Source organism: Mirounga angustirostris, unplaced genomic scaffold (genome assembly GCF_029215605.1).
Source record: "Mirounga angustirostris isolate CCGP_5_RB_7025 unplaced genomic scaffold, mMirAng1.0.hap1 SCAF_10, whole genome shotgun sequence".
In the NCBI taxonomy this organism is placed as follows: Eukaryota; Metazoa; Chordata; class Mammalia; order Carnivora; family Phocidae; genus Mirounga; species Mirounga angustirostris.
This window is the reverse complement of record NW_026991718.1, coordinates 26541819-26568851: the sequence shown is the minus strand read 5'-3', so window position 1 is coordinate 26568851 and position 27033 is coordinate 26541819. Positions and strand designations below refer to the sequence as shown.

Genomic DNA, 27033 nt, shown 5'->3' with positions numbered 1-27033 from the left:
CAGAAGGACACAAGTTTATTATATTCCATGTTTTGGTTTGTTTGTTTTTTTAATTTTGAAAGAGGGCTCACTTGGCATTACATCGCTCTGTGAGAAAATGGACTAGAGAGAAGAAATAAAACTATGAAAAGAACACTCTAGTACCTACCAAGACACTGCCCATTCCAACCTCGGAACCCTTCTGTGCAGGGAACACACTGGTAAGACCCAGGAGAGTTCACACACTGCTCATCTGGACAAGTGCTTGCAGTCAAGCATTCGTCAATATCTGGAAAATCAAAAAACCAGGTCACAAACATTTTATCAGAATACTGAAACAAAAACATACTTTTCTGATGAAGTGGGGGGGGGGAGATGTGATCTATCTACATTTTGATGGAGAAAATGTTAAGTAGGTAAGTCCAACACTGCCTACACTTAAACACCACAGTGATAAAGCATGGCCAGGTATACCTGGATTAAAATATTTACACAAAATCAAAAGAAGAACTTGGCCCCAATTGCCCAACTCCACCCTGGGAGCTGGCAGCTCCTTGGGGGTCACTTTCTGGACATCAAACAAGGTAAGTGCAGCCTACCAGACAGAAATACAACAAACAGGCATGAGAATGAGGAAGCCACAAATCCACCTGGCCAAAGGTTCTCTCTTCAGACAATGGATGCTCTAGGGAAATCCTTGCTTTGGTTTCATGGGCCCAAGAATATCCTGGGTTTGAATAATTTAAAACCTTTCATAGGGTAGGAATTCCTTGGAGGTGGAAAAAACACATTAGGAGAGAATGAACTCATCGAATACTTCGAAGAGTTTCCAGAAAACATGGTGATATGATCATAGGGTAATACTTTCTCACAAAAATACACCTTATTTCTCACATTCATAGCTAACTGAAGTTATTTATCATTGTTCTTTTCAATGTGCATTGGAAAAAACACCTTCAATATGGCTGGGGCTATGGCAGAGGGAACTACTACAACGGCGTTAGGCATTTTGAAGAATGGTACGACAACAGAATGGGGGAGAAGAAAGATAAAGGAAATGGTTCAAGAGTTTCACATGAATGGTAGTACCATGGGAACCAGCTGCATTCGAAATGATCATTTTTCTGGAGTTGGATTCCAAATTCATGTGAGTGGATTTAATGTGTAAGTGTTCTAATTTAAAATGTATATAGGACTCACCAGAGCACAAAAAAATAAATAAATAAAAAATAAAATAAATAAAATGTATGTAGTACATCTAATCACACTTAAAATATAAACAGAATTTTCAGGACATAAGCTGAAAAATGAAAGAAATATGTAATGGATACAGCCATGCATTCTGGTAAATTCTCAAAAATTATCTCCCCTTATCACTAGGCAAGTGTGAAAAGATGTTAAAGTAAAAAAGCTGACGATGATATTAATAGAATAAGCATCAGGTCAGTGTGGTAATTTTTTTTCCTATCAGCAAAAAATCCTTGCCAACAGACAATGACACACAGTGGTTTTTTTGTTTGTTTTTTTTGTTTTTTTTTTTTTTAGGTCAGATGTTCTGGGACTTCTTGTTCTACAAAAAGATGATGCTTGCCAGTTTCATTTTCCAAACAGCATTACATTCTTCTCTGGAAGGAATTTTTTTTAATAGAACTACAACTGCTAAGTCAGAGAAGGTCATTGAGAAAGGCTGGTCCAATAAATAAGGTGCAATGCTGAGCAATACAAGACAATATCCCTGAATGTCCCACTACTCTCACCTCTGCTTGCTTGTTCCTTCATCTATAGATTAGGGACTACCTGCCTGGGACTACCTTAACTGAGCAAAGTAAGGATGCATGAGATAATGTCTGTGAACTACAATAGACTCCTTGGAGACTGGTGCTGTTTGAAAGCAACTTTGTTAGTGGCAGCTGAGAAAATCTTTGGTGAGCCAGAAGCCTGGGGACCTTTGGTTCTGATCCATGACGAAATTAGAAAACAGCCATGTTATTTGGCTCCTTCTTCTTTTCAAGCCGTTTCATGGGGATAGAATTATGGATTATTTACTCGGGGAACCCTGGTAGTATTTCTGTTCATTTCCATACACTGAATATTCCCCAATAGTCCCCTAACTGCTTCCCATTTGCTTAAAGAGCTTTCATATTTCTTTTCTACTCCTCCCCACTTTCCATCTTCACGCTATAGTCACTAGTTAAATATCTTCTCTTCCCATCCTGATAAACTGTACGCAGAACTTAAGAATCAGCATTTGACCTCTTTGGGGAGTGTTGCTTTGCACATAAATGCTTGTCAGATAAACCCATGCGATTTAAAAAAAAAAGAAAGAAAAACAACTCCCACAAATACAGATGTACTGAGAAGGTCTCTGCAAAAACAACTAATCAGGAAAAGGGGGAGGTTTCCAGAAACTAACAGTTCTTGAGAACTAGCGAGGTGACAGGCACTGCACAAGATACCGCAGCATGCATTTCTTCTCATGACAACCCTGAAAGTTAACTTTGCAGCTCCCATTTCACAGGTTTCAAAGGGGCTCAGTCACCGGCTCCAAGCCAGACAGTTACTAAGCATGGGAGTCAGGAGCCAAGGCCACTGTCCTGACCTCTTCCAGGGCCATGCTGCCTCTCCAGGGCAGAGGGAGGGTCCCCTGTCAGAGGAGAGCGGGGACGCTTCACCCTTTGCTGTCCCATGACCCTCGGCTGCCGGCGGAGACCGTATGGCTCCATTCTGATCCGAGGCCATCAAAGATGCAGTAATGTAAAATGCTCCCATTTCTCTCCAGATCAGAATACAAGGGGCTGAACAAGGGGCCAGGGGGAGAGTCAGGTGCAGGCTGCCAAAAAACATCTAATTAGCTTTCCCTCCAGGCCCGGGTCATTAGATCCATGAAGAAAAGCAACACAGAGGAGCCAGGGACAGCTAACAGCAGCCTGCCCCAACGTGTCCGTCCCTCCCTCGGCCTGGAAGCCCAGCCATATTCGAAAACACGCTGATCCTCAGGCAGCCCAGCAAAGAGCCCCATGGAACCAGCACTGTCCACACAGCCTGGCTCCTCAGAACCGTGCTCATGTCCCCTGCTCCTCTAGCCGACACGTGTCCATAGGCAGTATTTAAGCAGAAGCACAATATCTTTCTTCAGGAAAATAATTTGTTAAAAAGTACCACGGTGGTTACAAAAAGAACCTGTGTAACTGGGACACAAACATGAGCAGAAAAATTAAGTGGTTAATCATTCTGGCCATGCTCTAAAAGCTTTTCAGAACTTTTTTTTTTTTAATAACACTAGCAAACTCATTGCTGTGGTCAATAATAAAGAAATTTTATCTAGCACGGTTGGAATTTGACCTGCAGTTAGTCAGACAGTGCTTCTGTGGAGGGTTGGTAAACAAGTCCCAGAACACAGGAAAGGAATGTAACAAGGCGAAAAGGTTGGAAACTAAAAATCAACAGCGGGTAAACCTGCACCCTGCTCCAGATGAATGATCCAGATGCTGGAATTAAGTCTGGGTTTATGCTAAGACACTCTGCAATTAATTGTTCTAAAGCAATTCACTCCAAATACGAGGGAAGGCGTATACTGAAGTGGACAACAAGGAGAATGTGAAGATGGAAAATAATCCAGACCAAACCACTGAAGGGAGGCAAAGAGGCTATGAGTCCAGAAGGCAGGAGGAGCATGGATGAGAGGCTGGTGCCGTGCACATACTGGCAGAGGAAGGTAAGTACCAAGCTGGGTGCCTGGCAGCCCCAACTGGGGGCCCAGCCCTGCATTTCAAGGTCTCGTGCACTCCGCACTTGGACGTGGCATAGACTCACCCTCGCAACGGCCTCCCCGGATCATGCGGTAACCGCTGTCGCAGTATTCACACCGGAAGGCCCCCGCGGTATTGACGCAGTGCCCTTCCCCGCACACATCTGGCCTCAGGCACTCGTCAACGTCTACACGAAGCAGAAAACATTGTCGAGTTTCATTTCCCACAATAGAATTTCAAACCTCTCCCATCTCCCAGGTCAGCTGGAAGTCAAGGATAAAATAACCCATTCCTATCACCATCTCTTCGATTCATTTGACATGTTTCAAAAATTGAAACATTTCCATCAAATCAAAAAGCTTTTGATTTATGCGGGGCCCAGAATATTTAACACCTCAGGGTCTGCACACATTTGACACTCTTCATTCAAAAGTGTTGGAGGAAAGATTCCATTTTTGTATCCTCCAGTATCTAGCGGATGACTATGTCATAAAAGGTGTTCAGCAATAAATTCTGGGTTGCCTGAATAAGCAGTAAGATTGATGGGCTCTTAGGGGAGCTAACAACCCAGATCTGGGAATTTATGTGTCAGGAAGAATACTGCCATTACCTACGCAGTTGGTACCCTCCTCACTGGCCATAAATCCTGCTGGGCAAATACACAAGAAACTTCCCTCCGTGTTTTCACAGCGTCCCTGGGAGCAGAGCTGCTGGACCTGAGTGCATTCATCGATATCTGTTAACAGAAATACAGATAAAAGGATTAGTGCAGTGTAGCATGAAATTCTGTTTCCCTGTCCATAAAATACCAGAGTACTATTCCCTGTGCACCAAATCTTTGTAACTGAGGAAAACAGTGAAAGGAGACATGATCACCCTCCTCAGACACTTGAGGGATGGTTACTGGGAACAGGGAATATGTTTAGGGTGTATTGTTTCAAAAGCTGAAACTACAACCATGACATTGGTGTTTCTGAAAGACAGATCTGGGTCAACACAGAAGGACCCACTGGATACATGGAGTCATCTAAGCAGTGAAGTTCACTGTGGGACCCCCAGGCCAGCTCAGGAGAAACATCCAGAAATATCGTGAAAGGGACTGTTCCACTGCGCACATGGGTGAAGCTAGACAAGATCATCTCAACTGCCCCTTTCAACTGTATATTCTACGGTTCCAAACAGAATACATACGATGTACGCAAATTCAAGAGAAATAGCCATGGGATAGGGCAGGTGGATACTCCTCTTGACCTACCCCACATATATATACAAAACCAAATAGCACAAGTCACACATCTTGCATAATGGCATTTAGCACACTAAAGCCATATTAATTGGGTATACACCTTTGTTACTTTATATTAATTGGGTATACACCTTTGTTGCTTTATAATTCTTAGTGCTGAACTTCCTTTTTCTAAAAAATTAAATTTAGTGTTAACGTATGCACTGAAATGATTTCCATAATGCTATTATACCTCTAAGATACATTTTTTTCCAAAGAACCATGGACAAGATCCTGTATTTATAAATTCATTAACAGTTTTGTGTCAGCTTATTTTCAGTTTAGAAATTGCTCTTAGAAATCAGATTTTATGCACTTACAGGAGTATAAGTCTTTATTGCAGTATATATTAATTTTATTTTGGTTTTGCTAAATACATGTTTGTAGGTAGATATTTCTATCATTTTATTATATTATTCTATCTATGTTTTATTATATTATTTTATTATACCTAGAAATCTTTGGAAATTTTTTCACTTTTATCTTTTTTCTTTTTCCAACTTTATCTAATTGTATTACATTTGGCCAGGTAGGTAGCATTGAGCCAGGAGATGAGATCATCCCAGGAGATTAGCAAACCTCTTTTTGGGCTCCCTTAGTTCAGGGATAAAAATTTTTAAAAATTAAACACAATAACATTTCCCATGATAACTACATAAAATATGTTCTTAATGTGTAAATATTTGATATTTAATAATTTCATCTATTAAAAGCATCTCTTACCAACACATTTCCTCTGTTGCTCACTGAACTTGTAGCCCTCATAGCATATACAGGTATACCTCACGGGCAGGTTAATGCAGTGTCCTGCTCCACAGATATCGGGGTTCACAGTACATTCATTGATTTCTTAAAAATAAATAATAGAGGAAAAATCAGACATCAACTAAGATTTCATTGCTTTCAAACCATTCCTTTGCATCTCCTGATTAGCTTATTGTCAAGTATGTAATTAGAAGACAAAAGTCACCTCCAATTTATCCAGAGAAAATAAAAACATTACTTCGAAAAGATACGTGCACACTTATGTTTATTGCAGCATTATTTACAATAGCCAAGATACGGAAGAGACCCAACTGTCTACCGAAAGATGAATGGATAAAGAAGATGTGGTATATATACACAGTGGACTGTAACTCAGCCATAAAGAAGAATCAGATCTTGCCATTTCTGACAACACGAATGGACCTAGAGACTATTATGCTAAGTGAAGTAAGTCAGAGAAAGGCAAATACCACATGATTTCACTTATATACGGAATCTAAAAAACAAAACAAAAACAAATGAGCAAACAAACAAAAAAGCATGAATAGACCTATAAACAGAGAATAAACTGATGATTGCCAAAGGAGAGGCGGGTGGGGGTTTGGGCAAGATGGGTGAAGTGGAGTGGGAGATACAGGCTTCCAGTTATGGAAAGATGAAGTCACTGGGATGAAAGGCACAGCACAGGGAATCTAGTTGATGGTACTGCAATAGCATTGGGTGGTGACAGATGGTAGCTGCACTTGTTGTGAGCACAGCATAGCAAAGAGACTTGTCCAATGACTAGATTATACACCTGAATCTAATGCAACAGTGTGTCAACTTTACTTCAACAAGAAAAGAAAGTATACCTCTAAAATCAAGTATAAATTTGTTTGATTACTTCATAATTGCTCAGTTAGTCTCACCCCAAATCACCAATAACTCCTAATAAAACAACTTCTAAGATGAAGTGGAGTGGGTAGTAACTCAGAAAAAGGGCACTTTGGAAGTTGTAAGATAACCAATTCTTTCTAACTTCTAAGATAGCCCACAATGAGTTTCTATCCACTCCAGTTCATCTGACATGATGGACTCAGAACCATCAGGTGAGTTCTCCTGATAAGAAATATATGGTAACTTTTTATTCATTAGCAGGTCAAATTCAATTTCCAACAACTATGTCCAACCTCCTCCAAAATTTCTCTTTAATTCTCAAGAAAGATTTACCACTTCTAATCAAAGCCAAACTTTTGGGTGTAACTCACTCTTAATTTACCAATTTCAACATGAGCATATTTATATTGATAAAGTAGAATCTTCTTCCCGATCTTCTCTGCTAAACTCTTCCCTTGTGCTCTTAATGACTCCTGTGTGAAACTCACTTCTTCTGTAAGGCCTGAGCAGACTGGCCCTGAGTCCTCACTCCATTTGGGGAACACACCATGGTAGAGGTAGGGTCATAGGAGTCCACACTGAATGAAGGCCATCAAAATGAGCTTCATTACCAAAAGGATACAAGATGGCCTTAAATTACCTGAGGACTCAAAAGTGGCCTCCTAAGAGGAATTAATCTCCTAAGACATTCTGTTTTCAATGATCTTTGTAAGGAGTTATAATGGCATTGTGGGGGGGCGGGCAGGCCAGCTGGTAGAAGCCCAGGTTTGCAGACAGTGCAAACACAAATCTTGCTGCCCTTTCTTAACTCTATAACACAGGGGCAAGTTACTCAAACATTCTATGTCTCACTTCTCTGCATGTAAGATAAATGGGAATAATCAGAGCACCAACTTGAGTGTCGGGTTCAAAGATAAATAATGCACATAGCCCAATGTCTGGCACACTATACAAGCTCAATGAAAGTTAGCCATTAAAAACCTACACATGAGACCTGAAACCATAAAACCCTAGAAGGGAGCATAAGCAGTAATTTCTCTGACATCGGACATAGCAACATTTTTCTAGATATGTCCCCTGAGGCAAGAAAAACAAAAAGCAAAAATAAACTACTGGGACTTTATCAAAACAAAAGGCTTCTACACAGCAAAGGAAACAATCAACAAAACTAAAAGACAACCTACTGAATGGGAGAAAATATTTGCAAATGATATACCTTGATAAGGGGTTAAAAATGGGCAGAAGACATGAAAAGACATTGCTCCAAAGACCTACACATGGCCAAAAGACGCATGAAAAGATGTTTAATATCACTTATCATCAGGGAAAATGCGAATCAAAACCACAATGAGATATCACCTCACATGTGCCAGAGTGGCTAAAATCAACAACACAAAAAAAAAAGGTTGGTGAGAACATGGAGAAAAAGGAACCCTCATGTACTGTAGGTGGGAATGCAAACTGGTGCAGCCACTGGGAAAAACAATATGGAGGTTCCTCAAAAAATTACAAACAGAACTACCATATGATCTAGTTATTCCACTACTGGGTATTTACCAAAAGAAAATGAAAACACAATTCAAAGGAATACATACACTCGGATGTTTACTGCAGCTTTATTTACAATCGTCAAACTACAGAAGCAGCCCAAGTGTCCATTGACAGATGAATGGACAAAGAAGATGTGGTATAGAATACAATGGAATGTTATTCAGCCATAAAAAGAATGAAATCTTGCCATTTGCAACAACGTGGATGGATTCTAGAGAGCATAATGCTAAGTAAAATAAGTTAATCAGAGAAAGACAAATACCATGTGATTTCACTCATATGCAGAATTAAGGAAACAAAACAAATGAACAAAGGAAAAAAAGAGACAAACCAAGAAACAGACTCTTAACTATAGAAAACAAACTGATGGGTTACCAGAGGGGAGCTGGGCGGGGGGATGGGTGAAATAGGTGAAGAGGATTAAAAGTACACTTGTGGTGAGCATTGAGTAATATACAGAATTGTTGAATCACTATTTTGTACACCTGGAACTGATAATAATAAGGTATGCTAATTATACTGGAATTTAAAAATTAAGAAATTTAAAAAAATAAAAATTTTAAGAAGGAAATAAGGGAGAAAATTTCCTTTAAGTAATCTATATACCTTAATTTTTTTACTTTACTGATTTAACAGTGAATTATAAATAAATGCATTTTTATGTGTAAGAAAGCCCAGCTAGCCATTATTATCATCTTTGTAAATGTTGTTCCTTTTGAAGTCATTTAAGAATATGTAACAAAGAAACTGCACATTTATAACAATGTTACCTTAGACTATTATCCCATTGCCATCACAAAGTAAACAACGCTAAAAAGGCAGCTGCCATGGGTGTGTCCGAGTGCCCAGTGTAAGAAGACTGGGGCCTCAAGCACCACAAGCCACAGCAACAGCCTTGCTGGAGGGGTCTGTGGTTTGAGATAGAAAAACAGGTGTGCTACCATCACCAATAACCTACAATGCATTCTTCATGAGGAGGTGAAAAAACAGTGCTTTAACAAAGACTCCCTACGGAAATGACCCGAATTAGGGCTGAGGTTGCTTTCCAAAAACCCAAACCACATTATTCATTTCTCATCCAGTGTTATTCACTGTGCTGTGACTTTAAGACAATTGGTGCAAATCATTTGGAAAGTCGCTAGACTTTAAAAGGAAGCATATGAATACAGAGCTGCAGTATCTACTTGGATGTTACGCATTTACAAACTAATACCTTTAGTGAGCCTATTTATGCTAATTCACTATCAGAAAAATAGACTGGCTTAGTCTGTATAATGTAAAGTCACAGAAAACATCAGTAATTCAAAAGGTTAAAAACATGGGTAATTAACATGACTGCTTAAACTTAAGTGACTGGCAGTAAGACAAAAAATGAATTATGAAACATATAGAGCATAATTAAGCATTGACAGGACAGGAAAATGCTTATTTGTTAAAAATAAATTTGTTTAAAAAAATTTGTTAAAAAATCAGAAGTCTTCCTTAAAAAAATGATCACTTCTACGCCACAAAAATTTGAAGGTAAAAGGTAATCTTCCCTAGGTTATAATACTAGACGCTTAGGTAAGAGTTCTCTTCTCTCTTTATAGGAATTCTTTACTAGAACAGTGTGAAAATCACATCTCTAACCATCTATTCCATATTGTAGGAAGACACCTTCTCCGAAAATTATTATTATTATTTTTTAAAGATTTATTTATTTGACAGAGAGAGACACAGCGAGAGAGGGAACACAAGCAGAGGGAGTGGGAGAGGGAGAAACAGGCTTCCCGCTGAGCAGGGAGCCCTATGCGGGGCTGGATCCCAGGACCCTGAGATCATGACCTGAGCAGAAGGCAGACGCTTAATGACTGAGCCACCCAGGCGCCCCTCTGAAAATTATTCGTATTTACTTTTCTCAATTTTCTTTGTGATTACTGATCTTCCTTTAGAGTTTTCTCTGCCATTTTCATAAGACAGAAAAGACATTGATCAGATTTGCAAAAAGAAAGATCAGAAGATGAATTAATACAGTTGGGCAAGGATTCACAACAAGTTCAAAGGCTATAAATCTGGGGTTTTCATGCAACACTGGAGCATGACTCACTGCCCCAACGCCCATACATACCAATTTGTTGATTACCAAATATCTATAACTTTTCAAGCATAGCTTTAGGATGGAAGTTTTACATGTGTGAACAAAAATCTTCAAAACCATGTGATATTTAATTCAAATATAATACATTCTTACACCACAGTCTGCCAACATATTTAAATTGTTTCTTTTTACATCAGCTCTAAAATAGGAGAAATACTTAAGAAGTATACTGCTTAGTCTTAGGAAATGAAGTGAATATAATGGCCTTCCCTTCCATTTTAGTATCTTAAATAGAAGCTATGAGGATAAATATTTACGAGGCATATTTGAGGATCTTTAGCTGATTACCTCACAGATAAAGTATACAGAGATACAGCTTAAAAAGGTTGATCCCAGTTGGCAGGGCACTAACATATGTAAGAAAATGTTACTCTGACACCACTAGAGGGTACTAAGAGATACATCAAAGGAGTGGAGGGACATGTACTAAAATATACTTGATTTCTACCCTGTTTGTCCCATTTTTTTTATATGTGATTAATTCATGTAACTTTCATCAGTTTGGCCTCAGAGGTTCCTTCCATCCATCTGTGAGGCCGGACTCCACCCTTGTAAGTAGAAAGAAGAGTTGTAACACCTTCAAAACACCTCAGAATTTTTTAAAACAAGTCTCCTAATCACCTCTTCCTGTGCTTTCCTCTCCTTTTCTATTAGATTTTCATTCTCCAGGATGTATTACACAGAAAGACGAGTCCTGAGGGTATTGTCTTGAGGAAGAATTGGAAAAATTCTCTCATTTTTCCATGTTTTTTAAGGGAAAAGATATTGTTTTTTATTTTTCTAAGAGGTCACTCATACATAGGGATGTGAACCTGTTCCCACATAATGAATCAGCTTATGCTTTGAGCAGACTGTGTGGACATAAGCACAAGAATTATGGCAAAGCCTCACATAGGAAGCACTAATTATCAGTCTCCAGGGTACTCTAGTTAATGAAAATGTCTAGTCTTCTTTAATATGTTTGGTATTCCAAAGAGATCATCAAGACGCTGTTCCCACTGGATTCATCCTTAACGCCTATCACATGTCCCCTGGTCCTCAGGACCACCTGACACTTTCCTACTCTCTGTGCCCCTGAGACAACTTTACCTTCACGAGGTCAAGGACCGTATTCTGTTTCTTTCACCAGAGTGCCATTTAAAACCTGGAAAAAGAGCCATGACCAAAAGCCAGTGGAAAACCAAATACTCTACTTATCCCAGCAACAAGACCAACAGTGGATTTAAGAGTTTGGTATCTTTATTATATTTTTTTAAAAATGAAAAAGAAAGCTTTTTGCCAAAATATGAAAATGAGTATGCTGACCTTTCGCTTTTTTCCTCATCAGATGATTACTAAAAGTAAATAAATAAATTAGTTAATTAATTAATAAAGCCTGGAAATATTAAAGTATGGTGATTTTACATGAAAAAAGGAGTTCATTTTCCATCAGCATACATAGCTTACTGAAGCTGTAAGGATGCCAGCAATACGCTTTAGGAACAAACATTTTTTAAAGGGGTCAATTCTGAGCTCTGGAAAAGCTCTGATGAGCAAATTTTTTTTTTTTTTTTAAGATTTTATTTATTTATTTGACAGAGAGATAGAGAGCACAAGTAGGCAGAGAAGCAGGCAGAAGGAGAGGGAGAAGCAGGCTCCCCGCAGAGCAGGGAGCCCGATGCGGGACTCGATCCCAGGACCCTGGGATCATGACCTGAGCCGAAGGCAGCTGCTTAACTGACTGAGCCACCCAGGCGCCCCAGGAACAAACATTTTTTAAAGGGGTCAATTCTGAGCTCTGGAAAAGCTCTGATGAGCAAATAGTTTTTATAATGTTTGGGCCATGATAACTACAAAGGTTTCCACATGGTAGTTGTGGAAGTCAAAGAATAATTTCTGGCTGTTATTCGAGGGCCATGGAGGAAGTTTGGGTAGAAGAGGAGGAAGGCATCAAATGTTAACTCATGGAAAGGTTTACAAAAATGCCCCGGCTTCCTAGCTGCCCCACAATGAGCGTAAATTGTCCCACAACAATTGAAACAGATGTTTCCACTTTGTAAATATTTGCCAGAGGTTTGATTTTCCAACCTATCCTTGAGCTATTAAGACACTATGCTAAATCAAGAATTTATATGCTGAAATGTATAATTTATTTGGAAACAGTATGCCAATAATGTCGCAAGCCACCACATCAGCTATTAAGAGTGGAAAATATCACACTTATGTCCTGCAAATATGTGGCTCACTTTATAATTATTACATGTCAAAGTGTGTCTGAAGAAATCTGCAAAGGCTCCTTCTAATCTCACCACCATAAAGATATTGTCACTGAGCAATGTGGAGCTGATTTTGTTTATTTTAGATTCCTATGTAATATTCTATTCCTTTCTTCAACTTGTGAGACAAACTAATAGTGACAAGTAAGATTTACCTCCTCTGTGTTTTAGGGGAAAAAACCATTGTGTAACATTCCGGACAGAGCTGATCGGATTGCTCCCTCAATCTCTATGTTTGGCTCTCATATCAAATCAATGGGAACATCTACAGTTTGATTTAAATTAAATTTGATACAAAACAGAGTTCTTGTTCTAGTGTAGATTACTAATGATTGTGTAGCTCTGACGTTGCAAACCATTTTAATTCAAAGACTATAATATTCTCCCCATGGATTGTTTCAGAAAGATTCTTCTACTATAGGAAGTAGGAACACCTACAAATGTTGCATAAAATTTTACCGTCACTTTTTTCCTGGAAGGAAATAGTCGTGCTTCAAACATGCGATAGCAGATGTTGGCCCTGTATCTCTGCCAAACTCGAATTAAGCTGTCTTCTAACAACTTCATACAGCACAGCTACTTTTTTTTGTTTTTGTTTTTTTTTAAATCAGCTCTGTAGTTCAGTTGAAGCTAAGTAACTTCAATTTGTTATTCCTCACACGGCTGCATTGAAATAGCAAAACTGCATTTATCTAGCCAAACTTAATTAACCCCTACAAAGCTAGCTTGCAAGAAGTCCATCCACTGAAGTCAGCCATTGTTAAAAAAGCACAAAACTATATTTATACACTGGAAAACAGAAATAAAGAAATACAGTATTTAGACCTAGTACATTACATTGTCACACTGCAATTTTCCTTTTCAATAACATGAGGTCAACAGTGAGAAGATCCCTGCTGTCCAAGATGGGGTATGACATCGCTGTGCATGTTACAGTGCATAGCAGAGTCTCTCATAGATGTGCTTAATAAAGCGAGCAGACACATAAATGACTTCAGAATAGAGAAATGGTTTTAGCCATGGCCATTAAAAAACAAACAAACAAACAAACACTATCGTATCATTATATCACTCTAGAAGCACTGAGAAGATCTGATATTTCTGTGTATCACTTAACTCAATATTAAGAGTAAAATCAAAGAGCGGTTGCAATGCAGTAACTGGGGAAGGCTATGGCTCTGGCTACAGATGCCCTGAACTGGGTAAAAACACACTGTGGTCCATGATGCGACTCCACATTCCTCTGTCAAGGCATTTCATCTTGGAACACACAGGTGCTATTTAAAAACACTTTCCAGGGGCGCCTGGGTGGCTCAGTCGGTTAAGCGGCTGCCTTCGGCTCAGGTCATGATCTCAGGGTCCTGGGATCGAGTCCCGCATCGGGCTCCCTACTCAGCAGAGAGCCTGCTTCTCCCTTTCCCTCTGCCTGCCGCTCTGCCTACTTGTTCTCTCTATCTCTCTGTCAAATAAATAAATAAATAAAATCTTTAAAAAAATAAATAAATAAAAACACTTTCCAGGGGTACCTGGTGGCTCAGTTGGTTCGTTAAGCATCCAACTCGTGATTTCGGCTCAGGACCAACATCAAGGGTCCTGAGATCTAGCCCCGCGATGGGCTCTTCGCTGGGCTTAGAGCCAGCTTGGGATTCTCGCTCTCTCTCTCTCTCTCCCTCTCCATCCCCCACCCCCATCACCCCGCCCCATCCACTCGCACATGCACTCTCTTTCTCTCTCAAAAAAACAAAACACTTTCCAGTCTGACGCCTCAATTCAAATATCTAAGAGAACTTACAGCCACATTTTTGAGAAAATAGCCAAAAGTTTTTTTAACATAGAAAAATTATTTTTATATAATTTATTTTATATATTTTATGTAATTGTACTGTTTTTCAACATAAAACATATACATATTTAAGGTGTACAACTTAATGTTTTGATATACACACACATTGTGAAATGATCACTATAATTTATCTAATTAACACACCAAGCACATTTTTACTTGAAAAATTATACATGTTTCTGAGGAAAGAATATTTTAAGAAAGTCTGCAAGCTCCTCTATTAACTTTTCGTTATACACTGCCAACCTCATCCTGACCTTAAGTTGGCATGATACATCCTGGTGATCTTTTTCTGACTACAGAATATTTGCCCATTATACAGTATATGGAAAATAGAAAATATTCTACCAATACCCCCAAACCTCATGGATCCTACTATAAAAAATAATCACTGCTAATATCTGGCATATTTTCTTCCAGTATTTTCTCAATGTATAAGTCTTTTTTATATAACTGGTAATAATGTTTTACATTCCTTCATTTTCATATACTTCATCTCACATTTAACAGTATTTTGTGACCATTTGCTGCTAGATTTTAATAAAAATTCTTCAAAAATACTGCATTTGATGGCAGCATCATGCTCCAATGCAGAAATGTAATATAATTATCTATTTTCCTATAGTTAAATGTTTAGATTGTTTCTACTTTTTCTCTATTCTACCTAGTGCTGTGGTAAGTATCCATTTATATAAACATTATCTCAGTCTTTAGGGACATTATATCCTCACACTAGATATTTTGACAGGATTACTGGGTCAAAAGCTCTGAACATTTTTTTTTTAAGATTTTATTTATTATTTATTAGAGAGCGAGAGAGAGAGAGAAACAGAATGAGAGGAGAGGGTCAGAGGGAGAAGCAGGCTACCCGCTGAGCTGGGAGCCCGATGCGGGACTCGATCCCAGGACTCCAGGATCATGACCTGAGCCGAAGGCAGTCGCTTAACCAATTGAGCCACCCAGGCGCCCCTGAACATTTTTAAAATTCTTGATACATTATGCCAGTTTGTGCTTTCCAGAAACGTTGACCAGTTTACATTCCTTTCGGCAATGTGTTCAACCTCAATTTTACTCTAGTAAAAATTAAATGCTACTTTGATAATAATTATTTTAATCTGCATTTCTTTGATTACTGGTTGACATTTCCTATTATATGTTTTTCTATAAATTATGATATTATTTCCCCATTTTTCTATTAGTATTTTTATTGCTGATTTATAAAAGCTCACTATACATCAAGGATATTAACTTTTATGCTGTTGGTTTGTTTCACATTATGATAAATGTTTATAATGTGTCACTGATTAAAATTATCAAAAAGAATTTTGAAAATATATAAAAATATATCAGAGAACAAAGATTATCCACGATCCTATTAACTGGTGATGGTTGAACACTTTGATGTACTTTTTTATTTTTTGTGTGTGTGTTTTATTTATTTATTTTAAGATTTTATTAATTTATTTGACAGACAGAGAGAGAGTACAAGCAGGGAGAGTGGCAGAGGGAGAGGGAGAAGCAGGCTCCCTGCTGAGCAGGGAGCCCAATGTGGGGCTCGATCCTAGGACCCCGAGATCATGACCTGAGCCGAAGGCAGACGCTTAACTGACCAAGCCACCCAGGCACCTCTTTGATGTGCTTTCTGTCTCTTTTTCTGTGTTTGTAAACATTTAAAAAATAAAATTGGAATCATACTGTGTTCTGTATTGCTCATTTTGCCATAAGCATCTCCTCATGACATTAAATATTCTTTTACAACATTAACAGCTTTGTGATATTTCACTGTATATGTACCATAATTTATTTAAACGTGCCTCCTTTTTAACAGTATTTATTATTTCCAAGTATTTGCTATTATGACTCACCCTGCCATGAGCAATCTCATACATTTGATACAACTGTGATACTACAGTTAACAGGAGGCTCATCCCCACGTCTCCCGCACAGGCTGTGGAACAGAATACCATACCTACCTGTTACTTGAGTAGGTGCAATCACTTGGCTGGCACTTGATGTAGAAGCTTCAGGAGCTACTTCCACAGGCACAGGAGGTGATGTTTTTTCAATCACTACTATATGAGGAAAGAGGGGATGAAAAAAATTAAAGCCTGTTAGGTGCTTTGAGATCCCATCCCAAAATGCAAGCATAATTTAATTCTAATAACATACCACAGTCGTGCTTGGATAATTAAGGACTCTTAGAGATCCCTAAAGTTCCTGGTATTAATCTATAGCCTCAGTTTCAACATTTAGTAAGAAAATATGAAAACAATTCAGAAGCCAAGAAAAATGACGCTTCATCAAATGATGACCTTCAAAACCGTTCTAATAATATATACATACTCCTGGCCACAGAAAATCGTGAGAAACTTACCTTCCTTTTAGCCTTCTAAAACTTACATGACCATCCCCACACTAACATTACAAGTACATTAATACACTTAAGTGTATGTTTCACATGGCACTTCACATATGAATTCTAATGATTTATCAAACTTTAAAATCAAAGACAAAAGAATCCTTATCTTAGTCTTTTACTCATTGATAATACTCTTACAAATAGCATAGATCAACAGAGGTTACCTGGAAACTGTGGGTGCAGATGAATAGTTGAGATGCCTGGAGAGAGCTGGGGTTGACCAGGCTCAACTCTGGTTTTCTCTTGATCCAATGAAGGTATTTCCTGGGTGGTTGTATTAAAAAGAAAAAAAGAGAGAGAGAACTGAAAGTAGGAATTATCTTTAATGTTCACATATTACTATCTTTATTTAATTCTACTCTTAGAAAGGCAACAAATATCAGAGGACACTGGACAACAACCTGTGCAATTGTGTGGGGAAAAAAATACATATATGAAGGGTTGCTGAGCCACTTTTTGTTTTTTTTTTTAAAGATTTTGTTTATTTGACAGAGAGAGACACAGCAAGAGAGGGAACACAAGCAGGGGGAGTGGGAGAGGGAGAAGCAGGCTTCCCGCTGAGCAGAGAGCCCGATGCGGGCCTTGATCCCAGGACCCTGGGATCATGACCTGAGCCGAAGGCAGACGCTTAACGACTGAGCCACCCAGGCGCCCCTGAGCCACTTTTGTAGCAAGCCTTTGATTCCCCCAGCAGCGCTGACCCACGTACACACCCTCACCCATGTCCCAGGGGCCCAAAGCAAAAGGTCCCTTCAGACACTGTAAACAAATGCGTTGGCTCAGGGGCCGACATCTGGTCTCAAACAAGGCAAAACTAACCCCAACGGAGAACTAAACTGTCCTCTCCTGGACACAGTGCTCTGCCCTAGGAAGATGACCAGCCACACTTTGCAGAATAACTAATGGGTACAGCACATGTGTCATAACCAAGAACATACAGGACATTAAAATATTTTAAGCCAGGCAGTCATTAAGGCCTTTCGAACCTCCCATCCAGGAACTTTGTACCTCCAGGTCTCAGCACAGGGGTAGTCAAGCACAGCAACAAAAACACAGGGGCTTGGAGAAGCACCCAGGGCTTCCTCACGCGTTCGGTTGCCCCCTCCTGTCCCCCGGACCAGAGCTCAGCTCCTAGTTACAGCTGCTCAGGGCTCCTACAGACTGAACTGCGAGGCCAGCAGAGATGCACAGTGGGGCCAGCGTGGCCATGCCACCACATCCTTAGAAGTGTTCATCAGGTTACTTGGCCATGGCTGCCCAGCACACCACTGCCATCTCCCTGAAAGCTCACTCCCCAGGTCTGTTTCCCTCTTCATTGCTGTCCTAACTTCAATTATGTTCTTTTCTGCTTTTTATAAAATACATAACCTCTCTGAGTATCTCATCAAAGACCCAGTTTCGTAGGCGTGAGTATTTACAGTGTGACTCCATTTAGATCTTCCACCAGCACCTCAAATCCATCCCCTCCAAAACCCTACAGGCTCTCATTCCAAGGTCTGCACTTCTGTCAAGGCCACAGGCATTAAACCAGCCAGGCTTCAAGTCACTTTGTGGTCTTTGCTCTTTCATTCTTCGTTCCAAGCTCTGCCCATATGCACTGCTCTTTATGTTTGTTGACCTTTCCGTACCCATAGCCCCCACTGTCCCATTCTGGACTCTTCTTTCTCATCCTGTTTATTATAATTATCTAATTGGTCTCTTAAGCTCCCTCTGTCTCCCTGTCTCAGTTAATCCTGCTGTGATTCATCTTCTAGAAGGACTGAGCATTTATTACTTTTTCCCACATTTTCCCTTAAGAATACAGACTAATTGGGCACCTGGGTGTCTCAGTTGGTTAAGCGACTGCCTTTGGCTCAGGTCATGATCCCGGAGTCCCGGGATCGAGTCCCGCATCAGGCTCCCTGCTCAGCAGGGAGTCTGCTCCTCCCTCTGACCCTACCCCCTCTGGTGCTCTCTCTCTCTCAAATAAATAAATAAAAAATAAAATAAAATAAAAAGAATACAGACTAATCTTCCATTACCTATTAAAGGTGACCTCAATCAGTCTCTCAATTGCAGGCCATTCCCTGCAGCCCATGGTCAAAGCCAGCAAAAAGCAGACCATCATCAGATGTTTATGGACTCCCGAAACTTACAGAAAGAATTTCCCCCATCAGCACGGGACAGCAGACTTCCTAATCAATGCTACTTCTACACTTGCCAAGTAGAGTCGAGAGACAGGAGCACGGTATCTCGCCACTGATTACAACTGCAGTTTGGATTCCAAGCCTTCCAAAGCAGCCCCAAGTTCTCCTTCTAACCAAGCCTCTCCTGCTCCCTGACCTCTTGCTGTCTCCTCCACCGCACCTTTGCACATATAATTTCCCATCCACGGGCTACCCTGCTTTCTCTTCATCCATCTTTAATATCATGAGACCTCTGTGAGGAGTCAAGACTGCAAAGACTATGACTGCATTTTTCCCACTGCCTCGTCTCCAAAAAATTTACAATGTAAGTATACAAGAAAATGTTCAGGCCCTCTTTCAGATCCTTAACGAGAGTTACCATAAACTCCATCCTCAACAGCAAAGAAAACAGAGATTATTAAATAAGATGAGGTTATCAGGGAGCTGGCTGGTCTGTTCATGCTTTGAATGATTCCTTCCACATATCAACCAGACTTGAATTCAAAATCAACAAAATTGCAACTTCTGCACACTACTGACCTTTAAAAACACAATCCAGGAGCTGTAAATGTACACATAAAATATGCGTATGTGTTGTACTTCTTTTGGGGTCAATATAACAATGCTCTTCTTTGTTGGGTGCTGTCACTCTAAAATCCTACTTCTTTGTTGTCTGGATTCTTTTAGCACTTAGGTTAGAACTCTGAAGTTATTCTATCCTATATGCATAAGCTAAAAAATTTTAAAACTATTTATAGTAATTTATATGTGTTTGTGCCATCTAAATTCTAACACTTGTCATTCTCGTCTACTGAGTGATATATAAATGTATGAAGATTTAATAACGATCTAATTTTCGTGTTATTAAAGAATCAAAGCAAGACTCTGATGGGGAACAACATTACATAAGCAGGACTTAGATCCAGCAAATTTGTATATTTCTTATGAATAAATCTCACGATTCATGGTCCCATTTTATGCCAAAAAACCGATAGGCTGACTAAATATTTCTCTGAAATTTCTAAGAACCAATATTCTAGTATTGGACGGTAACTTCCAAGGGTAAGCTCTGTTCTTCTTTTAATGTAATCGAACACGCATGTTAAATTTTAGTTGTTACTTAAGAAGGACTTCACTCAGCATATGTGCACCCTAAGAATTCACAATTTCATACACACACCAGGACCTTTCCTTCCATCCACAGTCCAGGCCATGGACTGACTTGAATTCTCTTTAAGCCTCTGATTCCTTTAGTCCCACCTTTTTCTCTCACTAGAATTGAAGTTCCATGAGAACAAGGAGTTTTGTCTGATTTGTTCTCGATTGTTTTCTTAACATTCAGGAAAGTGCCAGTTAGGTAGCAGGTGCTTAATCAATATTTCTTGAATGAATGCTTTATTTCCTCAAACCAAATAATGAATAGTAGGCATGTTACTGTACTTAAGTCTAAAAAAATCCGTATGTATTCTAAAAGGAAATCCTTGTGACAGTAAAAAAAACAAAGACTTGCAAATAATGAATGGATTACCTTCTCAGGGGGTGCAGTTGCCACTAAAACCAGAAGAGAAAGGAAGACATTAGTACAATTTAAGTCAATTCACCGCATAATAGTTAAATTTTTAAAAAGCGATAAAAGTCCACTGCCACTCCAAAAGGATTAAGAATCATCTACCATTTTGGAGAATTTTACACCTGACCAAAAGACAAACTCTCCATGCTGTATCATTCCTTAGCTACAAAAGTTCAGGTAGATGTGATAAAATTCTTTCCAACTCCCTCATTAACTGAAAAGGTTAAAGGAAACAATACTTTCTGGTACATTATTTTATGTCTAATCTCAATTTTATGGAACTTCCCACATCAAAAAGGCATTTTCATTAATTGGCCACATACTTATCCTTAACATAATATATAATACTTGATGTTAATGTTAAAAAAGAAAGCCACTCATTTCAATAAGAGATCTAAGACCGGGTACTGTACTCCTAATATTTATTGAAGCCCTGTGAGCATCATATGATAAGCTAACTAAATTAGAGGGAAAGAAATCACAAGCCAATACAACCTAATTAGAGATTAGCATCAATATGTTGAACAGATTACATATTACACAGTCATAACATTATTGTGAAGCAGTGGGACTGGTTATGCCTTTGGATTTGGAAAGACTTGCTTTTCATTAATCAGTCCTTAATATTAGTCCTCAAGCTTATGATTAACAATTACTGGGGTTTTCCTCATTAGTCATCATCCCCATAAACATCAGTGTTCAGTGTCAGTAGATGCCTAACTTCCAAAAGCAATCAGGACACCAGATAGCTTATCACTGGTGCTATATTCTTGTGGTTGGAAAAGTCAACTAACGGTCTGTCCTGTGCAACCCACCAAAGAAGTCTTGAGGCAGAAGCTGGACCAGAGCCCATTTCCTCCTGCCTGTGCAGAGTATGAGTAGTTGCAAACATCTGGCCATGATACCCTTAGTGTAGAGGAGCAAACCGGTCAATACTGTCAATTCCAGGGGAGGTCCTCCCTGCTCTGCCTAACAAGAAGGGCCACAAGTGGGAGAGTGAAATAAAACAGGCCAGAACACAGAAAGATTCAGAGCCCTGGAAAAAGACCTCTCTAGAAGGCAGCTTGGCCAAGTTCCTGACTCTCCACTAACCTAGATACCTTCTCTCCTCACAGAACCCATAAACGGGCACCTTAAATTCCGACCCGATAAACTGTGAGAAGCCAACAGGAGCTTCATTAAAGAAAATATATATTCTGTACAAATCTAAAATGTTTATTCCTTCTATCTGGGGGAAACATTTTTAGGATAATAAAGATATTCAAGGAATTGGAGATGCTGGCTTTTATCTAGAGACAAGGTCAATTGTCTCTAGGCTCCTAGAATATAAAGCCATACTTGCTTTCTCGGAAAAATGTGCTCCTTGGCCCCATTACATACTCTTGATATGACACTTGGCAAGCCATGTTCCCTCTCTAGGTCTCAGGCTTCTCAGAAAATCAATGAAAGGACTGTGCGAGGCGATTTCCAAGATCCCTTCGATGGATTCTCCTGTCCTCCTCCTTGGGCTCCCATCATCCCTGACTGTCTGTTGCCCTCTATTTCATGGAAGCTCAGTCAATGCTTTAACTTAAGTCTGTGGATTCCACTTTGTAAAGTACATAACTATTTATTAAATGGCCCTCTAGACATAGAAATGAATTAAGGCTATTCCTTAAATGATCTGAATTACCCTTCAGGAATAAACACCAAGAAATAGTAGCCCCCAGCATGTCCTGAGATCACCGTGGAATATCGTTACCTGCTACAAACATATTACTCTACAGAGGTGGTTCTCAATCAGAGGTCATTTTACCCTACAGGGACATTTGGCAGGGTTGGACACCCTTCTGGTTGTAACCCCTGGAAGGGGGAGGGTGCTACTGGCATCTAAAAGTTCAAGGCCAAGGAGGGTGCTGAACATCCTACCACGTACAAAGAAGCCCCTCACTAAGAATTATTCTGAAGTATCAATAGTGCTGAGGTTAAAAACCCTGTTCTAGAAGGGTATTAACAGGGAAACCAAAGACACACAAGACCTCCTCAATCTATTTCCACTCTCACCTTCTGGCTCCGCCACTCCTGGCCCGTGTTCCTGGGAGAAGGTCAGGGCCTCCACTGGCTCTTCCTTGGCTGGGAGAGGTGGAGGATGAGTACTTTTAGCAACAGGTTGAGTGTTCTTTGGCTTGACAAATACAGGTCCTTTACCTACATGGTGATGGATTGGCCTGCGTCTATGAACGCCAGAAACCGTATAACCCATTCCACCAGGACAGATTTCCTTAAAAGCAGCTAGATTTGGGATGGGAAAATATTCCTTTTAAAAATCTAAAAGTGCAAACTTATACAGAGGAAAATATCATGATGAGTATTTCTTAATAAATCATCATTAATATAGTTACATTTAAAAATTTCAAAAACAGATGCATAATGCTTGAATTTCTGTTAAACTTGCATATTTACAGAAAAAAACCCAACCCTTTCTTTTACTCAACATTTCTCCATCTGTTAATTCCTTATCAATATTATATATATAGCATATATAGCATATAGAGAGCATATATTTATATTATATATATCAGCAACCAATTAGGAGATATCATATATACATTTTCTATATTTAATTTTCTCTATCATATTATATATCACATATATGAAATATATGTAATGTATTAGGAGGTTTTCATGTACAGAAGATACTATATATTTTATATATATTTCATAGGGTATGTGTATAAGATCAGCAAAAACCAGGCTTTCTTCTTTTCCTCCTGCTTCGGTATAATTGCATTAGTTATTAACAAGGAACTGAATAACATCTCTCTAAGCTAGATGACTAGCAAGAAGGTTAAAAGAGAAAAATCAATCACTAGTCAGGGAAATGAGAGGCTGAAATGTTCATAATTTGTTTCCAGTTGAAGAATCCAAAGGACTCAGCCAGAATGGAGCGTATCAGCTGATATGGTGAGGCTGGTGAAGAAGGACTGAAAAGGGGAGTGTTTTTGAAGAGAGAGTCTCAGGATAGTGAGAAGGAATCCAGCAAAGTAAGACATACTAAAGGGATGATGGATAAAAGTCAAGAACAACAGGACATGCCAAGTCAGAATGGAGTTATTTTCAAAAAAAGGGATGAGTAGGCAACAGCCTGATCTTGACCAGCTGGCTTAATTATCCAGAGGACAAGGAGATGTTCTGTGCCCTGAGACTGCTATCCTTGCCAGGAAAGTGGTCTTGCCTGTTTAAAAAAAAAAAAAAAAAAAAAAATGTAGACTGGGCCCATTGGATTTGCTAACCTCCACTGCATCATCTCCAGGAATAAGTAAAGGAGAAGGACAGGGGTGGTAAGGCAGTGTGTGGCCTGAGAAGGAAAATCCACCTAATCCCTTTGGTGTTGCTACTGGAGGCAAGTTACCAAAGGCAGACACTAAGGAGCTTATGGTCAACTTTTTTATTTCTACTTTTCAAATTGGAAGTAAAATAAGTCATTTCTCACTTCTACTCAACAAGAGATTGCCTATTGAATGTTCTGGACCTAAAATTAGTTCTCAATAAAAAGGAAACTCTAAAATTCTCCTTGAAGCATGCTAAAACATTGTTTCTCTAAGGATCACACATTAAATGGTAGAACCTCATTCTTAAATTTAACTATGTAATACAATTCTTACTTGAAAGAACAGATGTTTCCAGAAGAAAACATGTTTTCCTGTCAAATATTTGCAGTATTAATGAATAAATGTGAAAATCACCATATAACCAAAAATTGGGTAAGTACAAAAAGTTTGTCTCCAATGTTATTTTCAAATTTAGTTACTGGATGTTATGAAGGAATCGCCCTGTGTTATATTCACCATCTTGATTTATGTTTCATGTAAGAGTTACAAAGCTATTAAAATTGAACTTGAAGAGAAATGGGTCTATAAATTATGAAGGTCATTTATTTCATGGATTATTACCTTTTAATCACTAGTAGTTCAGATCCCACAGGGGGATACTAGGCCCTTTTGAAGGTGTCCAAATTTATACAGTCTACTAAAATACCATTACTACTAAATACATTATACTATCCTCTGCCTTACCAATTCTTTCTGATCTTAACCACCAACAAAGGTGGATTATGAGATTTAAATTTATACTTAAACCTTGTCTGCTGCTAAGTTACAGCTTTGAGACATTCAGCAGTCCTGTGAGAGTTGATGCACTTCTCTAGGTGGGAAGCTCTTATCAAATAAGCACCTGATGAGACTTTTTATGGCCATCACATGCCCGTGAAATAGGGACCACTCCTCCTTTGATAATACCATGCCTGGAATTTGCAGGGTGTGTTTCTTTCTCTTCCATTTAATTCTGCTTGATCCTGCTTGAGAAGTTGAGGACTCCTTGGTAGAAGTAAGGCACTGAGAGAAATATATTTATCCTTTCAGGGCATTAGGCAAATATGTACCAAACTAAAGCATAAAGAATAATCAACTTCCATTAATATTCTGACTTGGAAGTTCCTCAGTGCACTGTCAGGATCTGCCCTTGAGTTATTAATCTTCACAGCACAAATTCAATCATGAAGATAATTCCCTCCATTTCCAAGTGGAGAAAGTGACGAGCACATGTTCAACCAGTGAGTGAGGGAGTCAACCCGCACAGGGGCTCGTGGCCATGCACGTGACACGCGGCCAGTCGTTAGGACAGCACACGGCCCATCTGGTCTCTTCACACTTTTAAACACCAGACTTAGGGTCCCACAAAGTAATGGCTTTTCTTAATATTCAAAAGTAAGTCTCATATTACACAGAAACAGGAAAATCTCTCTTCCACTGATTCAACCTTCTATGGTCATGGTTTGTACAAAACTGATAAAAATACACTGTATTATTTACATGTCAATTAAAAGTTGGAAACCAAAAAGAACGCAAACTGCCAAAGTCCTCCTGTGTCCTTGTGTGGCTGGGAAGGAATATGAGCGTACAGCGGGTCATGTCTTACCTGTGCCTGGAAGGGGACATTTCTCACAGTGTGGGCCCCAGGCCTTGCCCACACTACAACAGCAGAGCTGCTTGGTGAGGTGAACAGACAGAGGGTGCATACACTGCCTTCCGGAACTGACAAGACGATAACAGGGCCCTTTCTCTTCAGAGATCACAGGGGTATCCGCTGAAGCAGAGAGATAAGGCCTGATGTCACCCAAGAAACAACAAAAGACTACATCGACTTTTCTTGGCATAGTAAAACGAACCTTAAAGTCTGGATTAGACACCATACTTCAGAATAAATTTGTGTAGATTCGGGGCATCGCCCTTCCTGATTTAGAGTCGTTTACCAAATACGTTTTAGGTTTTAGAATCAGGGCCCCAAGCGTCCCTGTCCCTATCTGGTCCCTTCTTCCATTCTAGCAAGCATTAGATCAGGTATGTGTGCATGATGTAAAAAGAAACCATTTCAACCAAAATCAACTGCCCAACGAAACCTAGGTACGTATTATCAAAATCACTACACCATTTATTTTCTTGTATTTAGCCATAACAGAGGTAGTTCTAGGGCAGAGTTTGGTGAGCAACCAGGCACGGTGAACATCGGGAACTCAACATAGTTGATGCTGGAAGCCAGCTGCTGCCCTTCTTAAGGACAGTGAGAGCTTGCAGGGCCTCGCTGTAGGCCAGTCAACAGCGGATGGGAGGCAGGGAGCAGCTTCTGACCTGCCAGGTTATACAAGACGGCACACCAGAGAAGGCAACAATGTGTTCAGTCCCTTAGAAAACACGCAAAAACACACCAGCCCATAATCATGCAAGACCTAACACCTATTCCTGATGCTTCTATTCTAAGTTTAGTAGATAAGACTTCACTAATCCAACAGCTAGACACTCTACTGAGCACACAAGGCGGTTATGAGGATAAGATACAACCCTGCCTTTGAGAAGTTCATTTTCTAATGTAAAGGTGAGCCAGCTCTAGGCCAAGTAAAGTGCTGAACAGACCAAGCTTGATGGTCCCCCCCTTGTCCCTTCTTCCATCCCAACCAAAGTTCTTCTCCACTGTATCACTGTCCAGATGAGGTTTTTCCAATTTGCCTTTCCCTTAACCAATTCTTCTAGTTCCTGTTGCTTCCAAAGTCACCTTCCCTTCCTGCTCAGATCTCAATTTTCAATCATTCTCAAAGGACTGACATCTTAGTTAGATGCTCTAAGAAACAATTTGATCAAATTAAGGTACTACAACACAGTGAGAAGAGCAAAGGTTTATAGAGCCAGACAGACCTGGATTCTCATGGGACGTCTACCACTTGCCAGTAAGACAACCTATAGAAGTCACTGGGGCTGTGATGGTTGACTGGATCTTTCAGCTTGGCTAGGCCACAGCAAGTAGGTATTTGGTCAAACACAGGTCTGAAAGTTGCTCGGAAGGTATGTTTTACATGAGATTAACATTTATATTGGTAGACTTTGAGTAAAACAGATGATCTCCAGAG

At 39.5% G+C, this 27033-nt stretch overlaps 1 protein-coding gene across 12 annotated transcripts in view; it reads right to left on the bottom strand.

Annotated features, from left to right (window-relative positions):
* LTBP1 (latent transforming growth factor beta binding protein 1) overlaps window positions 1-27033 on the bottom strand; it is a 395639-nt gene that overhangs the window by 109290 nt on the left and 259316 nt on the right. For 9 of the 12 annotated variants that reach the window (XM_064572096.1, XM_064572092.1, XM_064572089.1 and 6 more), the window contains 9 exons: window positions 25551-25718; window positions 22638-22865; window positions 20553-20575; window positions 17024-17123; window positions 16414-16512; window positions 5737-5862; window positions 4339-4464; window positions 3793-3915; window positions 149-268 (listed from right to left, as the gene is read on the bottom strand). In XM_064572096.1, the coding sequence (XP_064428166.1) occupies window positions 149-268; window positions 3793-3915; window positions 4339-4464; window positions 5737-5862; window positions 16414-16512; window positions 17024-17123; window positions 20553-20575; window positions 22638-22865; window positions 25551-25718 (1113 nt within the window). The remainder of the gene's footprint in view (window positions 1-148; window positions 269-3792; window positions 3916-4338; window positions 4465-5736; window positions 5863-16413; window positions 16513-17023; window positions 17124-20552; window positions 20576-22637; window positions 22866-25550; window positions 25719-27033) is intronic. The other 3 variants (XM_064572093.1, XM_045884388.3, XM_045884387.3) reach the window with 1 other exon arrangement.